General features: G+C 57.2%; 1 protein-coding gene across 12 annotated transcripts in view; it reads right to left on the bottom strand.

The window, feature by feature from the left end:
• The window catches only part of RBFOX1 (RNA binding fox-1 homolog 1), a 1,027,611-nt gene that overhangs the window by 543,712 nt on the left and 469,948 nt on the right, over window positions 1-13,951 (bottom strand). For all 12 annotated transcript variants that reach the window (XM_056135038.1, XM_056135030.1, XM_056135037.1 and 9 more), the window contains exon 2: window positions 699-740. In XM_056135038.1, coding sequence (XP_055991013.1) covers window positions 699-725 — 27 coding nt within the window. In that variant the 5' untranslated portion in view covers window positions 726-740. The remainder of the gene's footprint in view (window positions 1-698; window positions 741-13,951) is intronic.

The raw sequence follows: 13,951 nt of genomic DNA, 5'->3' as shown, positions 1-13,951 counted from the left end.
CCATCCTGGTATCTGTGAAAATACCATACCAGGACCCAGGAGCTCAGCCACGAGACAAGGAAAGCAGAGGCAGGAAGCTGCCAAGCTCCGCGGTTGGCAGACCGCTCTCTACGCCTCTGGGGCCACGACTCCTAGCAGATCTTCTCCAGCTCAGAGTTTCATTGGCAAGACACAGACAGTCGATGGGGTTGAATGTTCTGTCTCCCATTGACACAAATGGCCATCGCACCACCAGGCAGAAGCAGCACGGAAATTCTCCCAGAAAATGCCCTTGACATATTAAATGCTCGCCCAGCCCCGGGCACAGCAAGGAAGCATTCTGGCCACTCAGCAAACAGCCTGGCCTTCACATTAAGGAGCGAGCCAAATCTCTGCCTGACCTTTGATATTACTTAGATCTCATGTTGTACATAAAAAGAGTCCGATGATGTCAAACAGGTTCCCGAAAAGAAGTATTTATTGCTGAATCTAAATCAAAAAATCCATATCTACTATAATGGCACTTCAAAAGAAGATATACTGTATTTACCAGCTCAATCAATACCAAATTAGCTGGGATAAATATTTTCAACTCTACCAGTCTTAAGATGAAGCCTGCAATTTAGAACCTGGAGTCTTGGGAGGGGCGAGGCAATGTTTTGCTTATCACACCGACAGAAAACCCAGGAAAGAACTTTTTGCAAAGCCAAAGCACCTACCCTGAGCTGTTCTCTTTCACAATTCATCTGTTGCCTTGAAACCTACAAAGAGAAGGAAAAAAAGAAAAGAGAAAAATAATCAGGAGCTTTTGCAGGGGAAAAAAAAAAACAACACCATGAAAGCAAATGGAAAGTTACTTCTAATCACTTAGGTTCACAACAGACACAGAATTAATTAATGATGCATTTAAAGTTTTTTTTTTTTCCTCTTTCCGTCTGAATAGCTTATGCTTCACGTGGAATTGGCAACGTTCTGGAACACACCTCGTCTGAGGCGAGTCTGGAAAGCACGTAAAGAGAGGGGGACGGGAGGAGACAGAGCATCAAACCCTGCCCAGGACCAAGGCTCAGCCCGCGAATGTCCACAAGGCGGTGATTTCCCCAGGGACAGAGGCAGTGGCCACCTAACACTCGGCCAGCGGGTTCTAGATCACAGTGCTCTTCTGGGGAGGTCCGGGGAGGGGGAGGGGGCGGCCAGGGGTGGGGACCACACCCAGCTCAGTGCTGAGAGCAGAGACAGAAATTCTGGTCAGAGCACCGCCTATGTTCTGTTTCTCCTGTCTGGCCACAAAGCGTTTTTTGGAATCAAGGAGGCGTGCGAGAGCGTAGATCCCGTGTTCACAGCCCAGCAGGAAACCCAAAACGCCCCTGTTTGGAGGCAGTGTGGTGGGGAGAAGGGGCGCAGCCGACCTGCTGCCTGTGTCGCCCCCGCTACTCCCGCTATAGTCACCCCTGGGGTGCTCTGCGAGTTTCTGGTCTCCTTTAAGACCCCCGAGTTCCAGCCTCTGGCTGCAAACAATGTCTCTCAGACTCTACAGGATAAGAGAGTTTAGGTGCAGCTTGTGATGTATATTTCATATGTTTTGTTTTTTGATTTATTTTTTGCATTGAAAGTTCCTTTGACTTTTTTTGTCAAACCAAAACAAAACCAGGAGTTGTTATTTCAGCTAAGCCAGAGCCTCTAGACTGACCAGTCCCACCCACCTCTGCCCTGGCTTCCAAGAGCAGCTCTTAAGAAGACAACGACGACGAGCAGAGAGGCTTGACAGAGAGGACGGCGGGCCTGTGGCTGACCCGCGTTGGATCCCCGGCACCCCCGTATGCCCCCCAGCACTGTCAGGAGGAGTCACTGAGCACAGAGCCAGGAGTAACCCCTGAGCATCAGCAGGTGTGGTCCCCAAACAAAAACAGACAGAAGCAGAAAACATGCGCGCACACACACACACACACACACACACACACACACACACACACGAATGCTTCCTTTTACCAATTAACTGTGGCATTATTTTAAAATACACTAATGGGAAGAGAAAAACTGAATTTCACGGTGCTGATCAGGAAATATTAAGGGCTGGACCCAACGCAGGGTTTGCAAAACACAAGGGCAGAGAAAGCTCAAAAGCCCCCTCTGAGGGTTGGGGAGACAGCTCAGGGGCAAGACCTGGCTGACCCCAGTTCAAGGACCTGGAAGACACAACCATCTGTGTCCAGCTGCAAGGCCCAGGAATGGCCATCAGCCCTGTCCCAGGGAGCTGACAGAGACCTTTGCCACGATGGCCTCCCTGGCCCTACAGACCATAGACTCATAAGAAACGTAGCGGAGAGGACCTGGGAGGGAGGCATAAAACAAAGCAAGCTGGACCAACTTTTTTGAGATACGATTCAACTTTGATTTAAGATGCCACACATAGGGGCTGGAGCGGGGAGGGCGTTTGCCTTTCATGGGGCCAACCCGGGTTCAATCCCCGGCATCCCATATGGTCCCCCGAGCACCACCAGAAGCAATTCCTGAGTGCAGAGCCAGGAGGAACCCCTGAGCATCGCTGGGTGTGACCCAAAAAGCAAATAAATAAATAAATAATAAAATGCCATGCATATATCTCTGGCCACACACACACACACACACACACACACACACACACACACATACACATGCATGGGAAATTCCAGAGCAATAAACAATGGGTGCGAACAACTGTCACTGTCACTGTCCTCCCGTTGTTCATCGATTTGCTCGAGCGGGCCCAGTAACGTCCCCATTGGAGACTTTGTTGTTCCTGTGTCTGGCATATCGAATACGTCACGGGGAGCTTGCCAGGCTCTGCCGTGCGGGCGAGATACTCTCGGTAGCTTGCCGGGCTCTCCAAGAGGGGCGGAGGAATCAAACTCGGGTCGGTCATGTTGGCTGCGTGCAAGGCAAACGCCCTACCGCTGTGCTATCACTCCAGCCCAGGTGCGAACAAACACACAGGAAAACAGTTCTGGGAAGAAGATGCTACTGAAGACAGGAGAAGCTTAGACAGCTTTGCTCCTAACTGGGTTCAGACCCAAGACTCACACCACACACAACCAGAATGTGAGTTTCCTTCACAGAGCCACATCTACAGTCATGCCCACGACATGGTGACAGCTGAGTTAGGGGCTGAGAGAGCACAGACAGGATACAAGAGCCCCCTCCCACACACACACACACACCCAGGAGTGGTCTCTGAGCACAGACACAAAAGTAAGCCCTGAGCACTGCAGGCTGGGTTCCCAAGCCAATGAATCATACTGGAGCTGTAAGGAGCTGTCCTCCCGTTGTTCATCGATTTGCTCGAGCGGGTCCAGTAACGTCTCCATTGTGAGACTTCTTGTTACTGTGTTTGGCATATTGAATTCGCTTGGTAGCTTGCCAGGCTCTCTGAGAGGGGCGGAGGAATCGAAACTGGCTCAGCCAAGTTGGCTGCGCGCAAGGCAGACGCCCTACCGCTGTGCTATCGCTCCAGCCCATGAATCATACTAGTAAAAGGAAAAACTGAATTATAGCATCACCACAATGGTTGGATGATACCCAGAGAAGAAACCGAGGCCCAGCTTGGCATGTGGGAGGTGAAAGATTGATTCACAGTGGCTCACAGTGACCCTCAGTGTCCCGCAGAGCCCAGAAGGTAGGACCGGGGTCGCTGCCCGGGGTAAGGCAGACTCCGGTTCTACTGGGCCTTGACTTCTTTTGTGGTGGGTTCTTTTTCTGGCCAAGTGAAAATGAGATGACGGGAGAGGCAAATCAGTCCGCCCTCTGCAGGGCTCCTCGCGGAGAATCTGCAGAGATCTCTGCATGGGGAAAGCGTCACAGATCTGGAAGGAGGGTGACGCGGTGGCAGCCCACCCGTTGCCGTTCCTACAGGAATGTCCCACTGCCCCGCCCCGCCCCGCCCCCGCCCCCACTGTGATCGTTGCTCCCTTGGTGTTGGGGAAGAGTTTTTCCCCAATGTGCCCAGACACTTTGCACACCGGGTCCGGGCAGACAAGGGGCAAAGGATGACGGATGCGTGGAGAAACCACTCCATGAGACAGCTGATGGCCACTCACTCTACTGCCAGACACACACGTATTTTATAGGGGGTCTCGGCTTAAGAGGATGGTCCGATCACATAAAGTTTAACATTACCGACCCATCACCTTTCCAACTCTGCCTTGCCCCAGCCCAATCCCATTTAGGACTAGATACTGCAGTGATGTGACAATCCTTGGGGGCTTGGGTGAGACTCAAGGCCGGATACCTGGTGCTTGTAAAATGCGCCCAGACACTCCCTACTGGGTCCCAACACAGGGACAGGTCTTATCTGCCATGCAGGGACAGATCTATCTGCTCTGGTGTCTGTTGCCGAGGCTCTAGACCTTGGAAGCAGGAAGTACGAAGGACTCGAGACAGCACGAGAGGAGAAGGCCATGGAGAGAATTTAAACAGGAGCCCAAGAGAGAGCCCAGTGGGCAGGGCGCTTGCTGGTCACACGGGGAATCTGGGCTTGAGAGCCAGAATCAGCATCCCCCGAACCTCCCCAGGACCCCTGGATGCAGAGTCAGCCCTGAGCACCGCTAAGTGTACCTGCGCCCAGATAAACGGAAACAAGACTTCACAGCCGTGGATCCGTCCTCCCAGGAGGAGCGAGGCGGCTTCTGACTCCAGGGTAAGTGGCGGCTGGAAGGGGGGGCGGGCGCCTCCTCTCTCCCCAGGTCCCCAACTCCCATCGGAGCCTTGGGAGAGCCAGACCCCGCGGCTGCTGCTGAGAGTGACTGGGAGGAGGTTGTGGGGATGCAGAAGCCACGGGGAGAAGGAATCTAGCCCAGGAGACCAAAGCCCAGGCTCACAGGAAGTCTCACTCGCGGACTCTGCTCAGGCTTACCCAGCGAGGAGCGTCACCCGTGGGCAGACACGACACCCGCACACACCGCATCTGAGTTGTGTTTCCCGCGGCACCGAGGTGCCCAGCGTGGGGCGTCCAGCTGGCCAGCGACCTTGTGTCCTGCACATGCTCCCACCACATCTGATGCCCCCAGAGGACATGGCACCTGCCCGGGATCTGAGTCACGCATGAGATTCCGTGGCCTCAGGCTCTGATTAAAGGGGACCACGGAGGGGTGGGCAGAGGCCAGACTGTCCAGGGGGCCGCAGGGGGCCCCAGACAGCAGGTGTGAGGAGTCTGGCATGTGCTCTCCCGCACACCCACTTTTTTTTTTGCTTTTTGGGTAACACCTGGCGATGCACAGGGGTTACTCCTGGCTCTGCACTCCTGGCGGTGCTTGGGGGCCCCTATGAGATGCTGGGAATCGAACCCGGGTCAGCCACATGCAAGACAAATGCCTTCCCCGCTGTGCTTTCATTCTAGTCCCCAACCGCTTCTTAAATGCGCTGTTGGCAGGAGCACAAATCCCTGGGGTGTGGGCTGGTGTATTCCTGCGGGGGGAGAGACAGAGGCAGCAGAGAGCGGAGGCGAGGGCCAGGCAGCCCGGCCCCCTCACCTCCTGGCCCCTTCCAGCCCCCCAGAACCTGGGCCCCCAGAACCGCCTTTGCCAGCCGAAGCCCAGGCCTCCCCTCTGAGACCCCCTCAAGGTGGGGGTTGGGGGGGTGGGACGCGTCTATTATTTATTCTAATAATAAACCGTTGCCCCGGGCACATTTTTATTCTCCAGATTTAATAAGGTATTTTGTGAACCGAGGCCGTGGAGGGAGAAAACAATCGTGGTTATTAGGAGGGTGATTTCTGTTTGTCTCTGCCGCAGAAGCAATCACCGTTCCCTTCTAATTGCAACCCCCAGCCCCACCCCAAACTCCTGCTCGCTCTGAGGGAACTCTGCAACTCTCCCCGAGAAAGGTCCCGAGGGGCCGTGGGGGGTTGCTGGTCTCAGGATCCCACCCCTACCCCCCTCTGGTGGCTCCTGGGGGCTGAGTGTGAGCCTGAAGCTACACCCCTTCAGCCCTGCACACCCAGAGGTGTGGAGAGCGGGTGCCCTCAGCTCCCTTCCGCTCCTTGGGACGCTGGGTTCTGGAGGCACCATCCACCCCAGATGGGGGCTCCCCCCACCCCGCCTTTGTCTGGTTAGTTGTGGCAAGACCTGACGCTCATCTGATCAGAAGTGGATGATTTTATTATCTGCCTCCAATGAAATCGATTCAGCAGAGACACACCGGCATCGGGTGAGCTGGGCCACCATCCTGGGCGCCTTCACGGAGAGATACTCAGGAAGGCGTCTGGGCATAGTGCTGACGGGGACGGGTGGGCAGCGGGCGCCCCTGAGGTTCACGGTTGCCTGTGTCCTTCCTGGCTTCAGGGATCGGGACAGATCCTGCCCCGGGACCTGCCGGTGATGCTCAAACTCCCTTCCACAATGCAAGGGGCTGCCGCTTGCAAAACCACCCAGAGCACAAAGTCCCTGTGAGTTGGACCTCGGCGCCTTCTCCCCGCAGGGAAGGGACCCACATCCCTGGCACTCTGGGCGGCTCCTTCACCCACCGCCATGGCGGGCAAACATCTGCCCAGCGCTGAGCAGAGACAGAGGGCAGGGACCGCCCAGCGGAGGCGAGTGCCAAGGCTTGAAAGAGTGGCCGACGCCTCTGCAAGTTCTGTGATGGGACAGGCACCTTCCACCCACAGGCGGGAGAGTGTGAACAGGAAGGAAGACCAGGAAATCATCCTGTCACCGGAAAGGAAACGCAAAATCCACAGCCCACGGGCGAGCCAAGCGAGGGCTGGTCTCCCTCCGCAGGGCCTATGTACCAGAGGAGAAAACAGAGGTCTGGGCGGCTGGGCAGGGAGGGCAGGGGGACAGTGCGGTGACCGCCTCTGAGCCACCTGAGCCTGCAGCCCTCGGCCGGCCCCTTCCAGGCCCCTCTCATTCCTGATTTCTGGGCTTTGCAAAATGTCATCGCTTAAGAAATGGGAATGCGTGCAGTGGCGGAAGCTTGAGGAGTATTCATTTTCTAATTTTCCAGTTCAGTTGTTGGAAAGGGTTGTCTGGGGGCTGGTTGTTACTGTTGCTGCGTGTGTGTGTGTGTGTGTGCATATCTGTGCATGTGTGTGTCTCTATGCGTATGCATATATATGGTCATGTGTGTGTGTCTTTGCGTGTGTGTGTGTATATGCTGTCTATGTGTGTCTGTGCATATTTGTCGTGTGTGTACATGTCTGTGTGTGCGCATACTGCCTGTGCATGTCTGAGTGTATGCCTATCTGTGTGCATGCATGCATGTGTGTACAGTGGTGTGTGCGTGTCTGCATGTCTGTGCATGTGTGTCTGTGTGCGTATATCTGTCCTATGTACGTGTGTCTGTATGTGTGTGCGTGTCTGCATGCCTGTACATATGTGTATGTGTGCTTGTGTATGCCTGTTTATATGTGTGTGCATGTGTGTGTGCATGTCTGTGTGTTTGTGTGTGTCTGTGTGTATGTCTGTGCATGTGTATGTGTGTGCTCTGTATGTTTGTGCATGTGTATGCGTGTCTGTGCATGTGTGTCTATAGGTGTGTACTGTGTGTGTATCTGTGTATACGTATCTGTGTGGGTGCAAGTGCGTATGCATGTCTGTGTGTCTGTGTGTGTCTATATGTCTGTGCATGTGTGTCTCTGTGTGTGTACGGTGCATATCTGTGTGTACGTGTCTGTGTGAGGTGCACATGTGCGGGCATTCCGTGTTCCCACTCTTCCTGAAAAGCTGAATCGAAGGAGAGCTGGGGCCCCTCTGCTTTGTGAGTAACGAGCTCCAAGCCCTAAACTTAAAGAACTCTTCCCGGGAGCGGCAGGTTCCGGAAAGTTCCTGAGCGCTGAGGAGGCGTTCGTGCAAATTGCCGGCAATTGAAGAGGAGAATCTAGGTCATCGGGCTGTTTGCTTTGTCATCATCTGTATTAATTAGACGCTGAAAGTAATGACTGAGCTCCGAGAGCTCTTCAGATTTCAAATAATAATAAACCAGCAGAGCACAGCTTATCTTCGCAAGGAAAATATTTTTGCAAACCGCATGCCCAAGGAGCCCGGGTTGGGCTGGGTGGGGTGGGGTGGGGTGGGGGGACGGGGGGGGGGGAGGGGGGTCCTGCAGCTCAGCTCTGCATCTGCGCCCAGAAATCGTCCCCGGGGAGTCTTATCTGTGCTTAATACTCCAATAAATATTCTTTGCATGTGCCGGGCGGAGATCGGTGCATTTCACTTCATCTTAGTGGATAAGGGGACTGAGGCCATGAGGGCCGGACGCCTGGCGCTGGGGATCTGGGGACGTGGGTCGACAAGCTGGTGCCCCCACGAGGAGGTCGAGAGAGGGCTAGGGGTTCCCGACAGACCCGAGGCATCCTGAGGACCAGCGGTGGGCACGAACATTGACAGGGACTCAGGAGAAGCTGGTGTCTCTGACCCCCAGACCCCCGGCTGGGTAGGCGTGGGGGCGGGGCTGCCTGCCAAGGCCCTCAACACCCCTGAACTGGGTCCCCCGTATGGTGACCCGAGCCCCTCCAGGAGTGACCCCCTGCTTCCAGAGTCAAACCCCAACGTCCAAAGCCCCCCTCAGAACGTGCACTCGGCTCAGCCCTGCAGCAACTGGCCAGCTCTGGTGACCCACACCCGGTGCTCAGGGGCTACCTCTGAGTCTGTCCTGAGCTGAGGGCCGGCTGGACCTCTGTCCCCCTGGACGCAGGCTCCCTCCAGGCCCGGGCACCCCACCCCTGTCAGCGCCTCCTCCTGGGGCAGGCTCTCTCCCACGCTGAGCTGGGGCTTCCCACGGGGGTCTGCGCTCCGCAGAAGCCTGACTGCACACCTCTCCCTGCACTGGGGGTTTCTGCAGCCCGGCCAGGTGGGTCCAGCCAGGCCCCGGGCCGCAGCGGCTCCTGTTCCAATCCCTGGAGCGCCATCTGCTGGCCAGTTCCTCTAAGTGCAGCGCAGCCCCTGGAGGCTGGTCCAGCGGGTTGGACCCAGGAGACAGAGACCCCCCCAGCCAGAGCCTAGCACTCTGCAGGACCCCTGATAAAGGGGCGCCACCACCCCTCCACGCTACAGCGCCCCCACGCATGCCAGGGAGATGCTGAGATGCTCAGGATTGGTCCCGTGAGGTTTGCTCGCTGGCTGGCCATGAGCTAGTGACATTCTCTGAATCAAAGATGACCCTGTCCCAGCGCGGAGGGCAGGGCTTGCGGCCCCCCTGGACCCGAAGCCCCCGGGCTGCTGCCCTGATTCCTCCCATCCAGCCCTACAGACGATAGGCCGGGCAGCACACCCGTCCCACCGGTCTCTGCCCCCTTCTCCCCTCTTCCCACTTGAGACAACTTAAAAGCCCCCTGAGTCTTTTGGGTGGCCCCTTCTCAGCTGTCCACAGAGCCTGGAGGAGGACAGGGCGGTTCCAGAGCCCTTGCTGGAACATGGGACAGACAGAGCAGGGTGGTAAGCCTCCGGGCCAACCACCTGCAGAGGCCGGGGGGGATGGCACCACACGAAGGCCCTCCCTTCCAGCACCCAGGGGTGGCACAGTGGGAGGCCCTCCAGTCACCCAGGGTAGCACAGTAGAAAGGCCCTCCAGGCACCCAGGGGTGGCACAGTGGGAGGCCCTCCAGGCACCCAGGGTAGCACAGTAGGAAGGCCCTCCAGGCACCCAAGGGTGGCACAGTGAGAGGCCCTCCAGGCACCCATGGTAGCACAGTAGGAAGGCCCTCCAGGCACCCAAGGGTGGCACAGTGAGAGGCCCTCCAGGCACCCAGGGTAGCACAGTAGGAAGGCCCTCCAGGCACCCAAGGGTGGCACAGTGAGAGGCCCTCCAGTCACCCAGGGTAGCACAGTAGGAAGGCCCTCCAGGCACCCAAGGGTGGCACAGTGATAGGCCCTCCAGTCACCCAGGGTAGCACAGTAGGAAGGCCCTCCAGGCACCCAGGGTAGCACAGTAGGAAGGCCCTCCAGGCACCCAGGGTAGCACAGTAGAAAGGCCCTCCAGGCACCCAGGGTAGCACAGTAGGAAGGCCCTCCAAGCACCCAGGGGTGGCACAGCAGGAGACCCTCTCAGTGCCCGGGGTCTCCACTCATGCCTCAGAGCAGCGTGCGGGGAGAGCCTGGACAGGAAGCTCGGCAGAAACATGGCAGGGCTGCGGACAAGCCTTTGCCTCGAGAAATCCACCCTCCGCCCATCTTGCTGTTCCAACATCTACGGGAGCTTCCGAAGGAGGCCACATAATTATTGCCTATTATTTAAAAAAAAAAGTGCTTGAGATAGAAGCTATGGATTATAAATTCATGGTAGATTATGCTCTAATGTTCCCCAAACAGAATAATAATTGCTAAAACTGCTTTGGGTATCAAGCTTCATTGCACTGAACTGCACTCCAAGAATTATTATTTTTAAAAATCACTTAGGGTGCCGGAATGGCACATGTCACAGAGCCCTCGGGGCTGGGGTGGGGCTGCCTCCCACCGTGGGAGACCCCGAAGCCCCCCGGGGGTGAATCCCCGGGCCTGGGGAGGGGGGCCAAGGCTGTAAATTAAGGTGCAATTTGTAAATGCTTCATTAATATTTATTAAATGATTATTAGATGCTCTTACCATCTTTAATAAGATATTATAAAGCCCGTCATTAAAATGCATCAAGAGCTCGTCCTGAGCGCCCTGGCTCACTGCGAGGGATTGCCTGGCTTGACGATCCTCTTCCCAAAGCTGGCTCCAAGATGCCATTAGCAGGAAGACAGGGATCAGCAAATGCCCAGGGGCCAGCGGGGGGGGGGGGGGGGGCGGGCAGCACCCCCTGGGCACCAGGAGCAGCAGCCGCCTCCCACATGGCTCCTTCCCCACGTTTTGTAGCTTTGATCCTTGGGTCTCTGCTGTGGCAAGGCCACCTGAATGGTTTGTGTGTGCATGTGTGTGTGCGTGTGTATACATGCACGTGTGTGTGTGTGTGTGTGCGTGTGCGTGTGTGCACACGTGGCGGGGGATTCATTCACTGGGCACCGTCTCCAAGGGGTCCAGGAGGATTCTGAGGTTCCGTGAGTGCTCAGCGGAGGAGGAGATTCCTGTGAAGTGTCCCCAGGGGGCGGCCACCTCTGATGCAGGAGAAGGGAAGTCGCCTGGTGGGGTGGTGCCCAGCAGGCGGGGCCAGGGGGACCCTGGGGAAGGCCATTTTTCAGGTGCATGCCAGAGAGGAAACTTGTCTCCCAGAGAATGTTCTGGAAAGCTGCGTTTCCTTCGCCACCTCGAGTGCATTTCCCATCTCAGGTCCCATCTATGCTTTCCCACCACAGGGCATGGCTGGGGGGTTGCTGTGGGGGGTTCATGGCCCTGTGCCTGCAGCCAGGGAGGGAGGGGAGCCCCGAGAGCTCCCTCACCATCCGCCTGCCTCTATCCTGGGGGGCAGCCCTTCCTGTCCTGAGACCCCCCCCACCACCCACCAGCCTGACTCTGGGGCTGAGAAAAGCAGAGGACCGCGTGGGTCCCAAACCCCGACACTTCCTGTTCCCTGCTGCGGGGGACAGCCTCGGGGCCTGCACCCAAGGACAGGGAAGCCGCTGACCAGGGAGGAGCTGGCCATCCCCAGGGGCTGCGGGAGGGTGACCTGGCAGGGGTTAGCACCCTTCGAACTCCACACACACACCATCGGCTCCCCGGACTGAGAAAGAACAGTCCCTGGGGGCAGCCCAGTGGGGTGTGGCCACGACCCCCGCCCCCGACCTCTCCCACTCCCACTCGCGCTCTCGGAAGTGGGGCTGGCACAGTAACTTCAGGAGCGAGGGCACGTGGGCAGCTGTGCCACCTTTCCGGGGTGTTAGGGTGGCCTGTGCCCATCCCTACAGAGGTGAGTGTGGAGACTCACCAGGTCTCCAGGTCGGCCTCACAGCACGGGGTTTCTGTCGCCTGTGGATCCACATCCTGCCAGAGGGGGGCAGGCGATGAGCTCCCTGACACGGAGCCCAACCATGGCCAGAGGCGGCTCCACCCGGCGAGGACCCCGCCAAGGGTGTGTCACCCCCCACGTGAAGTGAGTCCTGTCACTCTGGAGAAGCCTGGGGAGACCGGAGCAGGCGACAGGGCCCTGGGGTCAGTGGCAGGGGCAACCCTTGGGAACAACGTCGCTCTGCGGGAGACCCCAAACCCCAGAGCAACTGCTATGCCGGCCCCCTAGGAGCAAAAAGAACCCCCTGCGGGTTTGCAGGCCTGGGGGAGCTACGGGGACGGGGTCCCCAGACTCGTACGGGGCCGAGAAGTGCCACATGGACCACCAGGGGCCTCCCAGTTCCTACAACCACACACACATGCACACACGTGCAGTCACACACATACATGCATGCACACAGGTGCGCTCACGCACACTCAGATATGCACTCATATACACACATGCACAATGTGTCCTCACTGACACAAGCACACGCATGGACATGCATGCACAAGTGTACCCCATGTACCCTCACGCAGGGACATGCAGACACACGCACGCGTGTGCCCCCGCCCACACACTCACACGTGCTCTCGCCTAGGCATACGTGTGCACTCACTCACACCTGTACACGCACACACAGAGCAATGCACACGCGTCATGCCCATGCGTTTGTGTGCTCATCACACCCACATGCACCCAATCATACCCACCCACCCGTGCTCACATCCACGCGTGCATGCAGGGCCCACACCCACGTTTACGTGCATGCATTCATACGTGTTCACGCGGACATACATCCACACCGATACGTTTACAGAGAAGCGCAAGCCACATGGGCCTGTGTTCACATAGGCACGCACATGCGCACGACTCACACACGTGTGCACACAGCACAAGGCCGCAGGAAGTGCCCTGAGTGAGCCCCTGGCCCTCCCCCCTTGGCTTCGGACCCTGAAAGATTCAGTTGGAGCCTCGTCTCCGCCTCTTTCTAGACTCCAGCCTCTCCTTGTGGGCCAGAGCAGGAGGGGGGGGGAGTGGAGAGGCCACCCAGCCTCACAAGCACCACCCAGGCAGGAGAGAAGCAGGGTCAGGGCTGAGCACTGGTTTTTAGAGCACTGGTCATGAGCTCTAAGAGATGAGCACTGGGTTGGGAGCACTGTGTTTGAGCACTGGGGCGTGAGCACTGGAACGTGAGCACTGGGGTGCAAAGCACTGGGATATGAGCACTTGGGTGCATGCTCAGGCACTCAAAGGGCGATCCTGCTCCTTGGCTCTGTCCACACAGGGGACACGCAGGTCCCACCAGCCTGAAATGTCAGGGAATGGAGCCCGTGAAGTGGGTTGCTCCCTCTCACCCCTCACCGGTCACATGTCATGCAGGTCACGTGTCAGGCCGAGGGCGGGCAGGGGGCGCCGGATGCCTGTGTGACCAGAGGGCACCACAGGCTGCCCTGCTTGGCTCAGGGACCCTGAGGAAGGAGACGGGGCTGGGGAGGCAGGCGTGGGGGCCCCTTCGCGCCCACCCCTGCCCCACCAGGCCCCCTACGTGATGACGTCATCCCTGGTCAATTCCTCCTCCTTCTCTCCCTCTCTCTCTCTCTCTCTCTCTCTCTCTCTCCCTCCCTTATGTCTCCCTCCCTCCCTCCCTTCTCTTGGCCTCCCTCTCTCCCTCCCTGCAGAGCATTCATTTTGTATAAAATTCAGGTCCCTTTTACCCCAAGCATCAACAATTTCCAAATCTGTTTTCTTCCCCTCAAGCAACAGCAAAACTGAAATGAAGCAAAATGTACCGTAGTATATTCTAGCATCACCTTTTACAGCATAGCAAGTGGGAAGGTTAGGGGGTGGGGGGGGCAGGCGGCCATCCTAACAGGGTCTCGCTTCAAATACCCCCATGTGTGCTCCTAAGTCCAGGCGCACCCACACGGAGTGAACGGGGGTGGTGGAGTTCAACCCCCATTCGTGTATCCACATATCAATCCAAACACACCACACACACACACAACACACATGCTCCCAGCACACAACCAGCACCCGACTCACGCATAAGATACACCCAGCCAGTACACACCCAACACCCAGTACCCCTCACATAGCA

This window comes from Sorex fumeus, unplaced genomic scaffold (genome assembly GCF_029834395.1).
Source record: "Sorex fumeus unplaced genomic scaffold, SorFum_2.1 ptg000110l, whole genome shotgun sequence".
Classification (NCBI taxonomy): Eukaryota; Metazoa; Chordata; class Mammalia; order Eulipotyphla; family Soricidae; genus Sorex; species Sorex fumeus.
Note: the sequence above shows the minus strand (reverse complement) of the source record. Positions and strands in the feature narration are given on the sequence as shown.